At 37.8% G+C, this 21,561-nt stretch overlaps 1 protein-coding gene across 1 annotated transcript; it reads right to left on the bottom strand.

Moving 5' to 3' along the window:
* Window positions 1-20,334: 20,334 nt before the first annotated feature.
* LOC143660149 (vomeronasal type-1 receptor 4-like) lies at window positions 20,335-21,246 on the bottom strand. Its single transcript, XM_077133561.1, has one exon. The coding sequence runs from the start codon at window positions 21,244-21,246 to the stop codon at window positions 20,335-20,337; it is 912 nt and encodes a 303-aa protein (XP_076989676.1).
* Window positions 21,247-21,561: the final 315 nt, after the last annotated feature.

Genomic DNA, 21,561 nt, shown 5'->3' with positions numbered 1-21,561 from the left:
TACAGAGGTGCCAAGAAGCTGGATGCAGATCTTCTGCCTTGCCAAGAGTAAGAGCATTATCAGTATTCACTATATGATTATAACTTGATTTACATTTTTCTTCATACATCCTCTTTGTTTCTTTATTTGGCAAACTATTAATACTTTCTCAGTTGATCCCAGCTTCCAGCAGGGCTTGAAATGTATCTCTGCAGGAAATCCTATTACTGGGATTGGAAATCAATTCCTATCATATCTCTTGGTCTCTCCTTCTCCTGCATTTCAGTCTCCTATGTCTCCCAGCTCTGCCATTTTATTTAAGACTTTGCTAGCTGGATTGCCTGTTTCTCCTAACAAAGTCATCATCAAGTGTTTATATGCTGGAGGTGCTGTCTTAATGATAGCATTTCTTTGTGAAGCATTGACAAGGAGGAGGTGATATGTGTCAGCTTCTCTTAACATAATTGCTGATTTCATAACTTTCTTTTTCAGTCTCTGCAGAGCATCTCAAAGTGTACCAGGGTCAATCACTTCTCAGCCATATAGTGTCAGTAGGGTGTTGTTTATTTCACCCTTGTGCAGCCAATGCCACCAAGTTAAAACTTTCTCCAGTCTGCCAACTAAACTCCTGAAAAGCAGTCTATGTGAAGGAATTAGTGCTAACTGTTACAAATTTCGTTCAACTGGCATAGTCCAACACCACTTCTCCAGCCACTGCATCAGCAATTCTAACCATCCAGGCAATTAATGGCTCACCAGTTTTCTGAATAAAACAACTAAGAATGCCAGCTATTTCTTGTTGAGTACAATCTTCTATAGTGGTTTTGAAAATAATATGATTGCCCTGTTTCTCTTCCTTTTGCATTTGCATTGGGTGAGCTCCTATTTCTGGAGAATATTTACTTTTTTCTTTCTGACAAACCTTCTCATATAAAGTATTCCAACCTCCTTCATCATCATCATCGTCTGTCTTATCCCACACATCACCATTCCACTTATCAGGATCCCAGTCAACAAAAGCAGTTATTATCACAGCATGCATTTTTCTTTTGTTCACTTTATCTTGTCTCTTTTTAAATTGATATTAGACTACATGGACTACAGCTTTTTCAGGTATTGACTGATAATTATGAACTTGATCTCCCAAAGTAGAATTCTGACACTATAGCATGGACAGTTTTTTCTGTAGTTCTGTTAATTCCTTCTTGTATTTAGTTTTATCAGAAATTGTTTGGTCTCTCTGTTTACACACTTTTCTATATGCCATTAACAAAGCCAATCCTTTTTGATACATTCAATAATTTTCTCCCCTTTTTAAATTGGAACACTTTCTGAACAAAGAGCATGTTGAATAGACTCTCCTTGTTGAATTCCACTCCCCCAATTTTCACAGGGTTTTGGACATTTTGCCCATTTTTTTTGCAGGTGGGGAGTAAGGTAAATCATCCTATCCTGACATTTCTTGGTTCTTTACTTTAGGTTTAGGGGACTTTTTAAAAAATGACACCATCTTTTAGTTAATGTCCAAACCTTGTAGCCCACTATTAATCTCTTAGTGCTACTTGGATGAAGGCTATGAGCTCTTGCATCATATATTGCTAAATGCCTCTGCCAACTCTGAAACAGGCTTTTCACTGATGTCTGTAACAATGAATGCACAGCTTAAAGGATAAAGGAGATGGTACCTTTTGAGTTTTCCAGAGTTTTCAGCCTTCAATGATTGCCAATAAATTTTGAAAAGGGTTTACTGAATTACAAAATTCCCAAATGTCTTATATCAGTAGAAAACAAAATCAAGGAACTAAAACATTCAAATCTGAAACAACATTTTGCACACAAAAAGGACAAGAAACTGGCAACTGCAAATCCATCAAGAATGGTCCTAATAAAGCATTACAATATTCAGAAGAGCACAGTCCATATTAGCTGGACATATTTTCTAAAACTGGTCTTATTGACCTTTACCACTAAGAAGATGGGGTTTGCATCTATATATAATCAATTGATTGAATCTACAATTAACAAAGTAGATGGCCCTTAGCAATGTGGTCCTCATTCAATCAGTTGGAGGTCTTAAAAGCCAGAAATGAGGATTATGAAGGTCAGAAGAGGATTTCAATTTTAGCATTGGCTCTTATTGGAATTGCCAGCCAGTCTGCTCCTCCTGGGGATTTTAGACTAAGAACTTCTGTTTTACCTGTGTCAGAGTTCCTGACTTGTGGCCTGTCCTATGGAGTTTGGACTTGCCAGTCTCATATTCATGTGAACCAATTCCTTATAATAAATCAAATATATATATATATATATATTATCTCCTATTGGTTCTGTTTTCTGGAGACCCCAGACTGATATGCTATCTCATCATAGCAGGAGCTGGTCATCCAGTTTGTCTCATAGTTATGCTGCCAAGAGTGGTCACTTTGGGAAATGCTGGTCTTTCTGCTGTTATTTTATTTCTCCTTGCTGCTGGTAGACCACCTGTGGGAAGATCTCTGGGGGGACATGAGAATATCCAGACCCTCCAACAACCTTTCAGTAAATGGTTTCAGCATCCCCAAAGACTCTTCCCTGAAATGGTTCATTCATTAGGGGTTTCAAAGTGGTGTTTTCTATGATTCTAGTTTGTCAGTTGCCAGAATGCAATATACCAGAAACAGAATGACTTTTAAAAAGGGGAATTTAATAAGTTGCTGGTTTACAGCTCTAAGGCTGAGAAAATGTCCCAATTAAAACAAGTCTATAGAAATGTCCAATCTAAGGCACCCAGGGAAAGATACCCTTACTTAAGAAGGCCAATGAAATTTAGGGTTTCTCTCTTAAGTGGAAAGGCACATGGCAAACATGGTCAGGGTTTCTCTCTCATCTGGAAGGACACATGGTGAACATGGTGTCATCTGCTAGCTTCCTCTCCAGCTCCCCAGGAGGTATTTTCCTTCCTCATCTCCAAAGATTACTGGCTGGTGGACTCTCTGCTTCATGGTTCTGTGGCAGTCTCTTTTGTGGCTTTCTCATGGTTCTGTCATTCTTTTCTACTCTCTCTGAATTTCTCTTTTGTAGGATTCCAGTAAAGTAATCAAGACTTACCTAGAATGGTTGGAGACACATCTCTACCTAATCCAGCTAAACTACCACTCTTGTTTGAGTCACATCTCCAGGGAGATGACCTAATTAAAGTTTCAAACATAAAGTACTGAATAGAGATTAGGGGAAACAACTGCCTTCACAAAATGGGATTAGGATTAAAATATGGCTTTTCTAAGGTACATACATCCTTTCAAACCAGCACTCTACTATCCTTCCACATTTATTGGTTGACATTTGGTTGCCAAAAGAATGTTCCCTTGATAGCTGGGCCTGGTTTCATGCTGAAAAGGTATGGGAATTAAGGAGTTGAAAAAATAATCACCTTCAAAGGTGAATCCTGGAGAGTTCCAGGAAGGTGGAGGAATAGAGTTGCTTGAGTTCAGCCCTGCTCCAAGGAAAAGTTAGAGAAAGGATGGGAGGGTGACTGAGATGGCTATTCAAGAGCACAACTGACTAGGAGAGTCTTCTGCACCACATAGGGTGGCCCTGGTTGCAAAAGCTGATGAACTGAGAGGCAGAAAACTGGAACCTAAAGCAGAAGCCCAGAGTCCACAGGAGTCAACAGACAGGGAGATGGGGACTAAGAGGTAAGCCAAGCCATGTTCCTTGAGTGTGCTAATTTCACTAGTACAGTCCTGTGACTGACAACCCACCCCACAAATCTGAATAGCATCATCTACCCCCATGTCTGGTGCTCCAAGTGCCCTGCCCCACCAACCCCAAACACGCATACCTGCCCCACACCCCCACTCCAGGTGCAGCCCAACCCACCTTTCCTGCACCCTTCCTGATCACTACCTCCCACTTCCTGCTCTCTGCAGGCTGCTGCCAGTGCATAAAGGCTGTGGACACTTAACTCCATACCCAGGCCACACCCGCCCCCCACCCATAGTGTCTCACAGCCTCACCTCGCTCAGCCCCCCCCCAAGTTCTACACATCAGTTTACTGCACTCCTAGACCCATGGATGTGCTCAGCCCTCAGCTACACCCCTCAGCTCTGGGAACAACAGTTTATGACACTCATAGACCCGCGCACGCACATAGACCTCAGTCATGCTTCCCAGCTCTGAGAAAGCACTGACCTGTGCAGCAGGGTCACATTCACCCCAAACTCATGCAGGTATTATGCCAACCCACTGCCATAGCTTTGTGCATGTGCATAAAGGGTCTTGTGCCCTAGACCAGTGCACTCCAGGGTTACAACCCCCAGACCTGTATATCCACACAGTTACATCTTCTCTAGCCACTGGGCACCCATGCTTACAAGCACTAGCATAACATTCCCAACTGGTGCCCATACCTGCATGCATACATACATTACTGCACTGTGGTGTCCCACTCTATACCCTTCATCCTGTTACACATCCACTCCACAAACCCAAGGCTTCAGACTACTGAAGGAAATCAACTCCCAAAGTGAATCAATCAAGATATTTTATATGTGATGAAAACAACAGAAGATCATTAAGCATATCACAATGCAGACAGATATAGCCCAGTCTAATGGCAAATTAAAATGTCAGAGGAGTTGCAGACATTGGAACAACTAATAAAAGATGTTCATATAACTCTACTTAACAAAATAAGTGGGATGGCTAAAGACATAAAGGAGATCAAGAAGACAGTAGAAAAGCATAAAGAGGAACTTGAAAGAATAAATAGAAAAATAGCAGATATCACATAAATTAATGACTCTGTTGACCAAATGAAAAACATACTAAAGGCATGCAACAGCAGATTTGAGGAGAGAGAAGGAAGAAAAAGCAAACTAGAGGACATGATAATTGATTTTGAACACTCAGAACAGCAAATGGTAAAAAAGATGGAAAAATTTGAATTGGATCTCAGGGAAATGATAGACAAAACAAAACACAAAATATAAGAGTCATTGATGTCCCAGAAGGAGAAGAGAGGAGTAAAGGCCTAGGAATCATAGTTGAGGATATGATGGGGGAAAACTTCCCAATCCTTATAAAGGGCATAAATATACATGTCAAAGAAACCCAATGAACTCCAAACAGAATAAATCCAAATAGACCTTCCACAAGACACATACTGATCAATCTGTCAAACACTGAAGAGAAGCAGAACATTCTGAAAGTGGCAAGAGATTCTGAAATCTGCTACATACAAGGGAAACCACATAAGACTGAGTTCAGACTATTCATCTGGCACCATGGAGGCAAGAAGGCAGTGGCATGATATATTTGAGATCCTAAAAGAGAAAGACTTTCAGCCAAAAATTCTGTACCCAGCTAAATTGTCCTTAAAAACTGAGGGAGAGATTACAATTTTCACAGATAAACAAATCCTGAAAGAATATGTCAACAAAACAGTAGCCATACAAGAAATACTAAAGGGAGTTCTATCAGTTGAAAAAAAAAAGACAGGAGAGGAAGGTCTGGAGGAGGACTTGGAATTTTAGAGTACCAGTAAGGGTAACTTAAAGGATAAAAAGAGAAAGAAGAGAATAATATAAAGATCTGACAAATAAAATTAAAAAAGATAAGATGGTGGATTCAAGAAACGTCTTCTCAGTAATAACTTTGAATATTAATATGTGGTAATTAGATTCAGCTGTCAACTTGGCCAGATGAAGGTGCCTATTTCTGTTGCTGTGGACATGTGCTAATTGTACATGAATCTCATCTGTTGCTCATTACATCTGCAGTTGGCTAAGAGGTGTGCCTGCTGTAATGAATGATGTTTGGTTTAATTGGCTGGTGCTTAAATGAGAGAGCTCAATGTAGCACAGCCCAAGCAACTCAGCATACTTCATCTCAGAACTCGCAGCTCACCCAGGTCTTTGAAGATGGAGAAAGGAATCATCCCAGGGAAGGTTGTTGGAACCCAGAGGCCTGGAGAGAAGGCCAGCAGAGATCACCCTGTGCCTTCCCATATAAGAAAGAACCTCAGTTGAAAGTTAGCTGCCTTTCCTCTGAAGAACTATATGTCAACTAAATAAATCCCCTTTTATTGAAAGCCAATCCATCTCTGGTGTGTTGCATTACAGCAGCTAGCAAACTAGAACATAATGGATTGAATTTATCAACAAAAAGATACAGATTGCTGGAATGGATTAAGAAATATAATCCAGCTATATGCTGCTTACAAGAGACTCATCTTAAATATAAGGATACAAATAGATTGAAAATGAAAGAATGGAAAAAGATTTTCCCCTCAAGTTGTAATCAAAAGAAAGGAGTAGCTATACTAATATCAGGAAAAATGGACTTTAAATGTAAAAAATCACAAGAGACAAAGAAGAACACTATATATTAACTAAAGGACAGTTCACCAAGAGATATAACAATCATAAATGTTTGTCCTCCCTATCAAGGACCTCCAAAGTACATGAGACAGACACTGGCAAAACTGAAGGGAGTGATAGATGTCTCAACAATAATAGTAGATGTCAATACATCACTTTTCTCATAGATAGAATAACCAGACAGGAGATCAACAAGGAAATAGAAAAGCTAAACAACTTGATAAATGAATTAGACCTAATAGACATATATAGGTCATTGCACACCAAAACACAAGGATATACATTCTTCTCTAGTGCTTATGGAACATTCTCCAGGATAGATCATATGCTGGGGCAGAAAACAGGTCTTTATAAATTTAAAAAGATTGAAATTATTAACAGCACTTTTTCTGATCACAATGGAATGAAGCTGGATCTCAATAACCACCAAAGAATGAGGACATTTATAAATATATGGAGACTAAATAACACACTCTTAAACAACTAGTGGGTCAAGGAAGAAATTGCTAGAGATATCAGTAGCTATCTGGAGATGAATGAAAATGAAAATACTACTTATAAGAACTTATGGAATGTGGCAAAGACTGTCCTGAGAAGGAATTTTATTGCTCTAAATCTCTATATTAAAAAACAAAAAACAGCTCTGTGCAATAGTGGCTCAGTGGCAGAATTCTCGCCTGTCATGCTGGAGACCCAGTTTGATTCCTGGAGCCTTCCCATGCAAACAGACAAACAAACAAACAAAAAAGAGCAAAAATCAAGGACTTAACTGCCCACCCTGAGGAACTTAAGAAAGAACAGCAAACTAATCCCAAAGCAAATAAAAGAAGAGAAATAACAAAGATATAAAGCAGAGTTAAATGAATGGGAGAACAAAAGAACAATAGAAAGAATCTATAAAACCAAAAGTTGGTTCTTTGAGAAAATCAATGAAATTAATGGGCCACTAGCAAGACTGACAAAGAAAAAAGAGAGGATGCAAATAAACAAAATCAGAGGAGGGGTACATTGCCATAGACCCCAAAGAAATAAAAGAAATCATAAGAGGATACTATCAATAACTATATGTTAACAAACAAGACAACTTACATGAAATGGACAAATTTCTGTAAACACACAAACCAGCTACAGTGACTCAGGAAGAAATAGAAGATCTCAACAAGCCAATCACAAGTAGAGATTCAATCAGTCATCAACAATCTTCCTACAAAGAAAAGCCCAGGGCCAGATGGCTTCACAGGGGAATTTTATCAAACATTCCAAAAAGAAGTAGGACCAGTCTTGCTCAAACTCTTCCACAAAATTAAGGAAAAAGGAACTCAATCTGTTCTAGTTTGCTAGCTACCAGAATGCAACACACCAGAGATGGATTGGCTTTCAACAAAAGGAGATTTATTTAGTTAACATATAGTTCTTCAGAGGAAAGGCAGCTAACTTTCAATTGAGGTTCTTTCTTATGTGGGAATGTACAGGGTAATCTCTGCTGGCCTTCTCTCCAGGCCTCTGGGTTCCAACAACTTTCCCCACGGTGATTACTTTCTCCATCTCCAAGGCCTGGGCTGAGCTGTGAGTGCTGAGATGAGGTATGCTGAGCTGCTCTTTCTGTGCTACATTTAGGTCTCTCATTTACACACCAGCCAATTAAATCAAGCATCATTCATTGCAGCAGGCATGCCTCTTAGCCAACTGCAGATGTATTCAGGAACTGATGAGGTTCATATGCCATTGGCTCATGTCTGCAGCAATAGAACTAGGCAACTTCACCTAGCCAAGTTGACACCTGAATCTAAATATCACAAAGGGTAATTTATATACAAGAATGTTTTGCCTTTAAAGTTTACACTCAGTGTCTTAGTATATCCACAGAGTGCTGCCACTATGAATATAATCTAATTTGTTAATATATTCATCACTCCAAAAAAGGCACAAAATTCACCCTCCTCCCCCTCCCATTCCATCTCTAGGATCACACTAATCTACTTTCACTCTCTATACATTTTTCTATTGTGTATTTTTCATATTAATGTTAGCAGCTATTTTCATTTCAGCGTCAGCTCTCTGGTCAGGGGTGTTGTGGTTGGTTTTAACCTAACTTTCTCCTTGAGGCCAAAGTGGAATTTGTATAATCAGTAATCTATCCTGTTATACCTGATTTTGTGCCAGTGGCCCAGCAGAAAAGTCAGTACAGAAATACAGGGAGAAGTCCATCTGATTTTAATAGGTAGATCCTAATGGTTGATGAGATGAGTTCATCAAGTAGGGTCTGGGAACCTAAGGGACAATGCTGAGGTATATATTACCTTTTGGCCTCATCCAGTTGCTTGGAACCCTATTGATAATAGTATTCATAAAAGGCACATAAGGTAAATAAAGATTTCTTCCCACCCCCTATGTCAGGTTAATCAATCATGCACTCATGGGGAAATTTTCCAGAATGCAAGGCAGTAAGAAGTGAGGGGTAGGTATCATTGGGAAACAATTGTCCTTGTTTCCCTCTGGTGTACATGTCTCCTGGATAGAGGCATTGACATATTTTGTTCTGGACTCTATTTACAAGGGTGTTTGCCCAGAAAATAACTTGGGAGTTAGATATATTGGCTACCTCTTGGACAGAGCACAGACTTGTTTGCTTTCCTATAAAAAAAGATACTGTCTCCCACCAGGGCAAAGGGTGAGGCAGGTGTAGTAATCATCTCCTTAAAAAGACTGGAGTTTCCTAAGATTAGCATTACTCAACAGTGATTTAAACCCAATGCATGTGCTATGTCCACATGAGATTCTCCACATCTTTCTCATGGGGCTTGGAGGGCAAGGAGAAAGATTAAACCCTTAAGCTCATGCTATTTGCTGTGCCATAATGGATAAAGTCCTTGGTCTCTAACCCAGGAGTCTTGTGTTTTCTGCAGAATCAATAAATTATTGTAGGTTAACTTATTTGCTTGCAAATTGTGTTAAATTCTACTCTCTTTGCAGTTCCTGGAGGTAATTTTGGTGAGATTTAAAGCAAGATGATAATTATGTTATATATTTGATATATAAATCCAATTACTCTCTTAAAAACAATGATTATGTTAAAAAGAAGGGAATGCTTATCCAAGCTTCAGGTCTTCATTTACATTTGCTATTTCTATTTATTCTTGTATTTTTGGGGCAGAAGCTCAGAGTGTCCTGCTCAACAGTCTGTTGTAATGTAATAGTTTCATAATTGTGCTTCCAGTTCTGTGGAGATGGCTGAAGAAACAAATGTAAATCATGCAAAAACAGTATTAAGTATTACTAATAGTTTTAGGAGATTTTGTATTCCTTATGAAATAACGCCTTCAAAAGCTGTAGGAAAAGATGGTTGAATTACCTTTTAAGTTGAGATAGTATAAGACGGCCTAACTATGTCCAACTCCCCCCAAACATTAATAAAATTATAGAATGCTCTGCCAGGCAGGAAATGTCAATGCCCACTGTTTGCATGATACTTCACACTTTTATTTCCTTTATTTCACTTCCAACTTCACAGTCCCTCTTCTTTCCTACTCTTCATTCCACTTAACATTTGTCCTTAGCTAAAAGCAATATATATATATATATTGTATTGCCCTTTGTGCTATTGTTGTCCAGTCTTTTCCATTTTCTCATATTACAAAGGATAACTTACCACAATATTACTTTGTTTTACATTGTCAGTTGAATTTACTAAATTGTCTGAATGTTATTTTTAAATTGCTGCTTTTTTGAATTTGAATTTTTATTGAGATGTATTCACATATGTATATTACATCTGAAGTATACAATTATTTTTGTTTGTTAATACTGCAGTAATGCAGTATATCAGAAATGGGTTGGCTTTTATAAAGGGAATTTAAGTTATAAGTTTACAGTTCTAAGGCCATAAAATGTCCAAGCAAAGGTATGCAAAGAAAGATACCTTGACTCAAGAAAGGACAACCTAGTAAAGCATGCGGCTGGCTTCTGCTGGTCCTTTGGTTTCTGGTTTCAAACAGCTTCCTTGGAGATATTTTCTTATGCATCTCCAAACATCTGAGTTTCCTGTTGGCTCTGAAGCTTTTTGAAAAATGACTAAATTGACTCCTGTAGGCAACCCCAACATGAATGGGTAGAGACACATCTCCATGAAAACCACCTAATCAAAAGGTCCTACCCAGAATTGGGTGGGTCACATTTCCATGGAAACAACTTAATAAAAAAGATCCCACCTAACAAGATTAAATGAGGATGGAAAAACATGGCTTTTCTGGGGTATGCAACAGTTTCAAACCAGTACATTCCACCCTCTGGACAGTCCCCCCCCAGACATGTTCTTTACATATACAAAATACATTCATTCCATTAAAATGCCACATAGCATTAAACCATTTCAGTAACAATATAAATACAATACAAAGTTAAAACCAGTACAAAATCCCATCAAAGTCAGTTACAGGCATGGTCTGTCCTAAAGCAAAATTCCCCTCTGGCTCTAGACCTGTAAAACTCAGAACAAATTATCTGCCACCAATATACAAAGGAAGAACAGTCATAGGACAAATGTTTCATTTCCAGAGGGAGAAATGTGAAGGATCATAGGGGTCATGGTCATTGGACTCAAACAATTTAAAAAACCTGCAGGTCAAACTCCATTAGATTAGAAAGTCTGAGAGTCATTCATCTGGGGCTTTAGAAAGCAGCAGTCCCATACTTTCCAAGGGCCTATGCAGTGGTTCTGTTCTCTCCAAGTTCTGGGGTGAGGGTTGCAATGTTAGGGAACATTGGGGAGGCCATCTTTTGTTTTGCTCCACCCTCTCTGAGCATCAAGACAGCAGCCAGGCTCTCTGACATCTCCAGGGCACAGGCTCAACTTCCACAGAAAGATGTGGTGAAAACAAGGCTCCTACCAGCCCCCAAGGACTGTGATTCACCTTCTCTGAGGCCTGGGGCACCAAAACTCTTCCTGAATATCAAGGCAGAAGTACTGCCCTCTGCCTTTAGGAAAAACTCACCCTCTCCAAGTGCATGGGTGGGGCTACTCTCCTGGCACGAGGTTTCTTGGCACACACAGTATCACCACTTAGTTGTGCAAACATCATCACACTCAATTTTTGACAATTTTCATTGCTTCAAAGAGAAAAATAACAGTAAAAAATACTGGCATGGTCAGGTTCATATGTAAACTTGGCCAAATGGTGGTACCTGTTTGTCTGGTTGGGCAAGTGCTGGCCTATCTGTTGCAATGAGGACATTTCATAGAATTAGATCATGATCACATCAGCTGCATCCACAGCTGATTCCATTTGTAATCAGCTAAGGGAAGTGTCTTCTGAATGAGTGATGCTAATCTAATCACTGGAAGCCTTTTTAAGGAGGATTCGGAAGAGACAGGCTCTCTTCCTGCTTCAGCTGGCGAGCCCCTCCTGTGGAGTTCATCTAGACCCTCCATTGGAATAATCGGTTTCACAGCCTGTCCTGCGGATTTTGGACTCGGCGTTCCCACGGTCATGTGAGACACTTTTATAAATTTTGTATTTGCGAGGTGTTCCCTGTTGATAGTCTGTAGCATGCAATGGGCAATTTCCCCCATATACCATTGCATTATTAACACTTTGTTCTTATCTTTAAGTATCAGGCTATATATATAAAACAGCCTCTCAAAGTCCAGAAATAATCACCACTCTGGACTTAATGTGTCTGCTCTAAAAGCTTACAATCTAGGCCTCTGTTTTCTTATAAGCATTTTCTAAAGGTGACCACACCATTCTTGCTCTTTTGTTTCTAGCTTATTTTGCCTCACCAAACGTTCCACATGTTCATTCACATCATTGCATGCCTCACTACATTGTTTCTTTTTGTTGCAGCACAGCCTTCATTCATAAGTATGTACCGTCGTTAACCATTCTACTTCTCTGTCAGTGCATCCTTCAGTCACCTGCATTCATTGGGCATCATGTAGAGGGTCCAGAGTCCACAGCCCACCAACATTCTCACTTTTAGATAATTCCATTGTTCCAAAGAGACAGAAAACCAATAAACACACCTTCACCAAATAGGTGATCTAAACCTCCTCTTAACCCTTGTCTCTCACTGTATTGTTTACCTCTGCTGTTGCTGTGGCAGTGCTGATGGTTTCCTTTTGAACATAGCTCATAGCATGCAATAGCAGTTTCCCCCCTGTACCCTGGACTTAAACACTCTTTGAACATGAATCATACCTTTGAAGTAGTTCTTACAAGAACTCATTAATATTTCTACTGTAAGTCAGTGAGACACATAGGTCTATACAACCCCTTTCAATCTTGTTCATCTTCAATATGGTAATATTACTTCTAGACCCACTAAAGAATCATCTTCACTCCTATCTATTCCCTTACATTGGAGTTCAACCTCATTAGCTATCAGTTCACCCATCTCTAACTTCAATGTATCTCTAAGTACCCGGTATTCTGTATTATAAGTCTCTGATTATACCTTTTGCTGGTCATAAAAATGGAATCATACAGTATCTGTCCTTTTGCATCGGCTAATTTCACTCAGCATTATGTCCTCAAAGCTCATCTATCTTTTCATGTGCTTCAGGACGTCATTTTGTTTTACTGCAGTATAATAGTCCATCATATGTATATACCACATTTTGTTCATTCACTCATCTGTTGATAGGCATTGGTTTGTTTCCATCTTTTGGCATTTGTGAATAATGCTGCTATGAACATCAGTGTGCAAATGTTTGTTTTTGTTGTTGCTTCCAGCTCTTCTGGGTATATGCCAAGTAGTGCTATTTATGGGTCATGGGTCAGCTTGATATTTAGTTTCCTAAGAAACTGCCAAATAGTCAATGAAAATGAAACTTTAAAAAATGTTGTATAGTATAGCATATGTACAAAGCAAAGAAACAAAAAAGCAATAGTTTTCAAAGCATTCTTCAAAAAGTGGTTCCAGGATAGATCCCAGAGTGTGCCATGGGAATCAACTTTTTTCCTTCTTTATTTGTGAACAGGTTGGGGTTAAAGTAATAGAGGTAATAACATAGAGGTAAGGAAGACTGTCTGTATTTTAGAACCACACATACTCTTTGAGACCAATGGAAGAAAGGTTTATTTGACCTGGCACTGAAATTTTCTGTAGTACATAATCTAATTCAACCTATCTGTATAGCTCATTTGAACAACTGAAACACAGTGAACACAGAATGAGAAAGAGGTCATTAATCCTGTATAGATTATTGTAATGCCTGGAAACATCCTAGAGTACATTAAGCAGATAATCAAAAAGTATTGGCAAAGTCCCCTGAGGGATGGGAGAAAGACTATGGAACTGTTAAACCTTATCACCAGGGAATCCCCTGATACTGTCAACCTTTAGTGACACCCAAATCAATAGGTCGTGTCCTCGATCATGAGCCTTACTCTTGTGAAGTTTATGCAGGTAGCATAGAAGCTTAGACTACCCATAGGCATGCCTAAGAGTTACTTCTGGAGGCCCTCTTTTGTTGCTCAGATGTGGCCTCAGTCTCTCTAAGCCCAATTCTGGAAATGAAATCATTACCCTCCCCCCTAAAGGGAACATAACATCCAGGGTTGAAAGTCTCCCTGGCAACATGGGAGAGGATTCCCAGGGATGAATCCAGACCTGGCACTGTGGGATCAACCATTCCATACTGACCAAATTAATAAAGTATCAGTGGCAGAGAGAGTTCAAATAGAGTTGAGAGGCTGCTCTGGAGGTTGCTCTTATGCAAGCTTCAGCTTCCAGTAGAACTTGCTACCTATCATAACCTGCCAACCTCCAAACAGGACCATTCCAGCCAATCCTAAAGAACACCTAGGGCAATTTATAAGAGAGACAGAGAGGTGGTTCTCTGGTGGGTCTATAAGTAAGATTACCATATTGAAGATGAACAAGACTGAAAGGGGATGTATAGACCCATGTGTCACACTGATTAACACTAGAAATATAAATTAGTTTTTGCAAGAACTACTTCAAAGGTATGATTCATGTTCAAATAAGTCCAGGGTACAGGGGAAAAACTGCTATTGCATGCTATGGGCTATATTTAAAAAGAAAACATCAGCACTACCACAGCAATAGCAGAGGTCAATAATGGCAGGAGGGATGAGAGTTAAGAGGAGGTTTAGATTTCCTATTTGGCAACTGTGTGTTTATTGGTTTTCTTTCTCTTGGGAAGATTACACAAGGATTGCCAGAAACCTACAACCTCTAGAGGGCCCCCTAGTCCAGATAAGTCCTAAAATCTAGCCCTGTCTCTCCAGAACATCAGATAGTTCCATTTCTCTACCCCATATTAGTGACAGCCCCTTCCAATATCAAAAATTTAGTATTGCCATAGGCCAAACAACCCCAATGAGAGGTATGGAAAGATCAAAGGTAATGGTGGAATTATTCATAGAAGATAGGATTTAGCAAATGAATATGAATGCTGAGTGATTAAATTGATATCTCTTTTAGTCTCCAGTATTTTTCAGCAGCTAGAAGTAAAAACCTAGAATTGTGAAATTGTAACCCATGTCGAACTCTGAAATATGTTGTACAACTAATTGTAGTGCTGTGCTTTGAAATTTATAGCTTTTTGTAGCAGCACAACATTCATTCATTAAAGTATGCACCACAGTTCACCAATGTACTTCTTAGTCAGTGTGCCCTACAGTCACCTGCATTCATCAGGCATCATGTATAGTGCCCAAAGTCCAGACCATCAAAACTCTCAATTTTAGATAATTTCATTCTATCTCTCTCTCTCATACCCAAACACATAAACACACACACACATATTCAACCTTATATTGTCTTTAATAATAACCACTTGGCTGAGTATTTTCTGGTGAAGGGTATTCTTTTGGGAATAGAAGAGTGAGGCTTTATATTTGTCTGTTAATGTGCAGCCAGGACAGATTAGAATGGCAAGTCTGAAGTAAAGACTGAGGAAAGTCTAAGACTGTTAGTTCATGTAAAATAACAAATAATTCTAGGACAGTGTCATTTGTACTTGCATTTTGTTGTAAATTCTAGTATTTACATGCCAGCAGTATTTATAATACCTCAAAACTGAAATCCATTCACATGTACATTTAGTGGAATGATTAAATAATTTACTAGGCAGTCGCACAATGGAATTCTCCCCACCAATGTCAATGGATCATCTAGAAAACCTGCAATGATAAAGGTAAGTTCACAAACAACACATGGAATAGAAAAAGCCAAATATAGAAGAGCCATTCTCTATGATCCCATTTATATATAGTACAAAGTTGTGAAAGTGCTTTGTGCTATTAGATGTACTCATACTAGTTTCTCTTTGGAGGACTTGGAGGGATCCCTAGAAGAGCCTTTGGGTTTGACAATATTCTGTTTTATGATCTAGGAGCTATATCTAGGACTGGGTTTAGTTTGTAAAGCTGCATTGTGCTATGCCCTTAAAACCATACATTTGTCTCTGAAAGTTATTTTTAAGTACTTACTTACAAATTTTCAAAAGTTGGGAGAAGTAAAGTAGTATTGAAGCATCCATCTATTGCCAAAATGGAAGTTGAAGGTATTAAATAACTGCATACTATAATTAATTAATTAATTAATTAAGGTTTCTGACTGCATTTATGCTTGGTAAAAACATCAGGAAGAATTTTGAGATAAGATGAATTTCTCCTTCCCATAACAATAGCAGCAAGAGATGCATTTCTGCATTATAACCTGTTCAAAGAATCTGAATTTATGAGGTGTCGCATTGATAACCTTAATAAGATGCTGAATCCTTTATTCTGTGAAATAAGGTAATATGTATAAATATAATTATTAATTTCTATTCTCCTTTCTTTTATTATCATCTGTACCTTGAAAGGTTATTTGGAAGACAGCTAAATATAAGGGATAATTTTAAAGTTTTGTAAAATTTATCTTAACTATCTTTAAAAACATCTAATTCCAAATTATGGTGTCAGTTGATAAAAGGTTCACTGGCAACTATTTATCATCTAAAAGATAAAAATATCTGGAAGGTTTTAAATGAGACATTGTTACTTTCCTTTGTACTCACATGCACAAATCTACAATGAAAACTCTGTTTCCTTTTGCAAGCTCAAAGGCAACTCCTGATTCTTATATTCAATTACTGAGATTCTACTCAAGCAACCCATGAGAAACATTAAACTGCATTTTTAAAGGATGTTGTAAAATCTAGATTAAAAAACTGATATACTGAGTGTAAAACCTCCAAAATTGAAGAATGTAAAGTAGAATTGTTTCTTTTGGCTTTTACATGGGGATTTTATTAACTCACAAGTTTATAGTTCTTAGGCCATAAAAAATATCCAAATCAAGGCATCAATAGGAGATGCTTTCTCTCCAAAGATGAGCCACCAGAGCCTCAGCTCTTCTGCCATATGGCATCTACTGGTCCTTTTCTCCCAGGTTTTGTTGCTTTCTGCTTCTGGCTTTTCTCTCTCAGCTTTTCTGTCTTGTGGCTTCTGTGTGGCCCTCACTTAATCTTCTTTGGGGGCTTTTTCTGTCTCTTATTTCTATTATCTTCTTATAAAGGACTCCAGTAAGAGTCTTAAGACACCCTGAGTGAGTTAGGTCACATCTTAAATTACGATCCTACTCACAAAAAGATCCTATTTACAGTGGGTCCACACCCACAGTAATGGGTTAGCTTCAAGAATGTGCTTTTCCAGGGCACCTACAGATCCAATCCATCACAGTTGGTCAAGCCTAATCTATCCATTTCCTTTCTTTTTCACACATAATGTGTGATTAAGTTTAATGGATTTTATTTTCATAATGTACCTTGACCCAGTTTCATGTTCCTTCATCTCTACTGCCAATACTGGTCCAAGCCACTATAATAATTTATTAGAAACATTAAAAAGACCTTCCAATGTGTCTTCCTGGTTTCATTGTTTTTCCTTTTCTTTCCCTCAGTGAAGGGAAAAATAAGAGAAGAAGTCAAAGCAACAGCTTTACAAAACATCTGCAGACTCAGAACACTGAGGCCTGTGGGTTATGATGGAATGTTAACTTAGAAAACTAAAGTCAGTCAAGGTTGAGAAACATTCATTTGGCTAACACTCCAGTAAAGACAGAGCAAAAACATGCACTTTGTCCCATAATCATTACCCCAATAATGAAGGAACAGGCACTCTGTCTGCACACATTGTTAGAGAATAAACATAAACAAAAAGTTTCTGCGCACTCCCTGCTTTACTAAGAAAATAAATATGATGCTGAGTAAGAATTCTTATGTTTCCCTTCAATTATACATGTGTATACATGCATGTATAAAACATATTCATGCACATAGTTATATAAACCCATATACACAGACATATATGTTGGCAAATGTATGTGCATACATATTTATATGTGTTTGTGAATATGTGTATACATGCACATGCATATTTCCTTTTCCTATGCCTTGCTGTGCAGTCTAATAGGTGTAAGGTATTTCTATGTGTCTTATGTGAAATAAAAATATTTCTCTATTTTTGTACTACAAGGTTCAATACATATGCATTAGATCAAACTAATTCTTTTGTTTTTCAATATTGAATCATTACTTTGGATCATCCTTATAATGTCAATACAGAGAGAGCTATATTAAAATCCTTCCTACACTTGAGAATTATTTGTTGTGTTCCTTTGGAAATCCATAAGCTACAAACTTGACATAAAAGAGATTCAAGACTACCCCCACTCCCTCTACCCCAAAGTGCTATTTCTACACTGTTTCAAGTTTCATTAAAGGCTTCACTTAATTCATCACCTTAGAGATGTGGGAGTGCACTCCCAAAACTCTTTCTTTCTAATGTATCCAATTGGCATCATCACAGAATATTACACAGAAATGTCTTCCTTCTGCAGATCCCCAAAATACATGCAGTTTTATCCCAACCATCATTTTTTTTTTTTGGCTTAGAAACCATTTTATTTAAATCTAAATTTTGAGGTGGTCAGCATAAATGCAAACGGCATACTTTAAAACAACAGAAGTTGTGCAGAGTCTTTAATTATTAACATGCAATCATTAATTATTTATATATAATGTACAATTAATGAACTATTACTCTCCTACTCTCTAGGTTTTCTGCAGTCTTCAAAAATATACTGACTTCCATATAAACTTGAAGTTTACATTTTGGTGAATAAAACAGGTTCTGTGGTAAACCAGTTTAGTAACAATAAGTCTTATTTCTTTCTTGAATGACATGAAACATAGAGAAAATCTGTTTTTATCATAGAGAACAGATAATTATCAAATTCCTTATTGAGACTTTCACCTTACCTGGATAAGCCACAGACTAAGTTCTTTAATATTTAGAGTTCTGCATCAGATAATATTCCATATAAAATCTTTTGCTTTTCTGTCAGCAAAAAGGAATAACTTACTATTATATAGTATTTGAATTAAAAAATGCTTTCAGTTCCAATTAAGGAATTCCCCGGTTTCTCTTGAATTAAAGCTAATTCTTTCTTAAGAGGAGATTGATACTTGACTTTTCATTTTCTTTGTTCTCAGCCTTTTATTATTGTTTTTCCATAAAATGTTTCCAACTGTTTCTGAGTTCATGTGATTAATAATTTTGAGAATATAATTAAAAGTTCTGAGAATATCTAGGTGTGATACCTTTAACTTTTTCTGAATTAGGAACAACAGATACAAAAATACACTCTCACATTCATAAAGGCCAAGAGAAGTAAATTAATTAATATGGATTTTGGCTTAATTTTGTCCAGGCCCTATGAGTTTGCATTTATAAATAATCTCTTGAAAGTATGTCAGGAAATTGTTAGTACCAAGAAAAGAAATGAAAAATTTAGAATTCCAATATTTGATATAGTTGGTTTTTTTTTTTTTTTTTTGCATGGGCAGGCACTGGGAATCGAGCCCTGGTCTCCAGAATGGCAGGGGAGAACTCTATCACTGAGTCACCGTGGCCCGCCCATATAGTTATTTTTTAAATTCATGCATTTATCATTTTGAATTACAGCATTTTTATGTTTCCATTATGAGTCATGACAGTAACATTTTATAATTTTTAAAAGTTCGGTTGCCAATATATGCCCTAAGTACTTGTACATGATAGGAGCAAGTCTTGATCCTGTTTTTTTAGTGTGTACATTTTAATTTAACTTTGTTTCTGGATGGAAACTATCTCCAAAAAGAAAGTCAGTCACTAGTGCTGATGGCAGAATTGATGAGAATATGAAGTACTAAGATATGGTGGTTTTTAGCAAGGAAATACTAGCTTGAATTAAGTTAATGCATGCTTTAACTTGTCAAATTTCACAGTTGACCATCATTTGTTTTTAAACTGTCAACATTTATCTAATGTTTTTAATCAGTGAAAACATATTTTTGTGCTATCCTTTATCCCATTGCAGTTGAATCTGGCCATTTCTGCAAGAGAATGTTTTAAATATGATAATATTACTCCATATAATTATATTTTAAATGAATACCATCTCTCTAAGAATTTAACATACACATTTCATAATTCTATTCCCAATGCTTGTACTGTAACTGAAGTTTCATGTTATGCCACCTAATGATTACATGAGAACAGATTTTTCTTCAGAATTCTGAATGACTTTCACATGTTCCTTTCTAAAAGAACTTCTCCAAAGTTTCTATGCTTAGTGAATTTCAGGAGAAACTTAATTTCAGATTCAAAGTTGTACACACAAAGATTTCCGACATAATCTTCACAATGTTTAAGATTGTGTTTTTACTACTGTGTTTTTACTGTTTGACTCTGAATAACTGCACTGAAAGTAATATTAAAATTTCTGTTCTATAAGTACTCTATAATAATTAATTAATATTTATTTAAATATACTATTTCTATTTTATTTTGGGTACAAACAATCAGTTTCCAGCTCAACCCTCTATTGTACTATGAAAGTTTCATAATTGTACTTCCAGGTCTGTGGGGAATGCTGAATTAAAAAAAATGACCATTGTGCACAAAGATATGCATTATGTATTACTAATAAGATTAGGAGACTTTTAATTCCTTATCCAGGCAAAACAGGGTCTGGAGACATTGGAGTCTTGGCTCATGAGAATAAAGGGGCTGAAGGTTGGGAAACATGTAGCAAATAGTGCAGCCATGTTCACCAGCAACCAACTGGGATTATCAAAAACAGTGACACACACTTGAAAGATGGAGGAGAGGGTGTAAAAGGATACAAAGGTGCTCACCAGTAAAAGGATGGTTTGGGTAGCTCTGGACTCAGGGGAAGATCTAGGGGAGAGGTGGGTCATGTGAATGTGTTGGACCCGCTGCTTGTGCCTGTACAGGATGGAAACCATGGAGATGCTGGCGCAGAGCATGAGCCCCAAACATACAGCATCAGAGAATGATAAAAATGCTGCATGCACTGAGGCCTTGATTCTGTTAGAAACTTCAGCAGAACAGTATCCCAAATGTATTTTCATTTTGATGGTATAATTTCTTGAATTGCCAGTCATATACATAGGAATAATGATATTTACCAACATGAAGAGGGGCCAGCACAGGGCTATGGAGAGGCTGATGTACTTGGAAGCTTTTACTTTAAACTCTGCCCACCTGGAGTTCCTGGGGCTGATGGTGATGGCCTGGAAGATACTCAAGAGGCAGGTCGTGCCAATGGACACTCCTCTGCCCACTCTGTGAATGTAGAAAAGAAGTTTGCATCCATAATCACTCGGGAATTGTTTCCACCCCAAAGCTATCATTGTTTGGGGGACTCCTCTAGAGAATAGAACTAAGGAATTTGCTGCAATCAGGTGCTTGAGAATCAACACTATGGTTCTTAACCTGCCCCCAGTGAAATAAAGGAAAAGATAATGATAGAGAAGAGAGAAATTTCCAAGGACTCCAACTGTAGTCTGAATTAAGAAAACCACTCCTATCACCAAATCCCTGGATGACATTCTGCCAGTTTCCAGTGACTGATATTTGACTTTAGAGTCAGAGAAGCCTGCAAGGAAATATGAGACATATGCTATAATTACCATTTCTACTAAAATCCTTTATTTTCCACTTACCATCATTTCTCCCCTAGAATATGTAAGCTTGCTATTTTATTAAGAGACTTTTTTTTTTTTTTGCACGGGCAGGCACCAGGAATTGAACCCAGGTCTCTAGCATGGCAGGCGAGACTCCTGCCACTTAGTCACCATGGTCCACCCTTTATTAAGAGACTTTTAAGAGTTGATTGTATGATATGCAAAAGGCCTTTAAATATA

This window comes from Tamandua tetradactyla, chromosome 16 (assembly GCF_023851605.1).
Source record: "Tamandua tetradactyla isolate mTamTet1 chromosome 16, mTamTet1.pri, whole genome shotgun sequence".
Lineage (NCBI taxonomy): Eukaryota > Metazoa > Chordata > Mammalia > Pilosa > Myrmecophagidae > Tamandua > Tamandua tetradactyla.
This window is presented reverse-complemented; position numbering and strand designations above follow the sequence as displayed.

Bases quoted from the DNA above. Each gene is read 5' to 3' on its own strand.
- LOC143660149 (XM_077133561.1), bottom strand. From the start codon at position 21,246: ATGTCATCCAGGGATTTGGTGATAGGAGTGGTTTTCTTAATTCAGACT.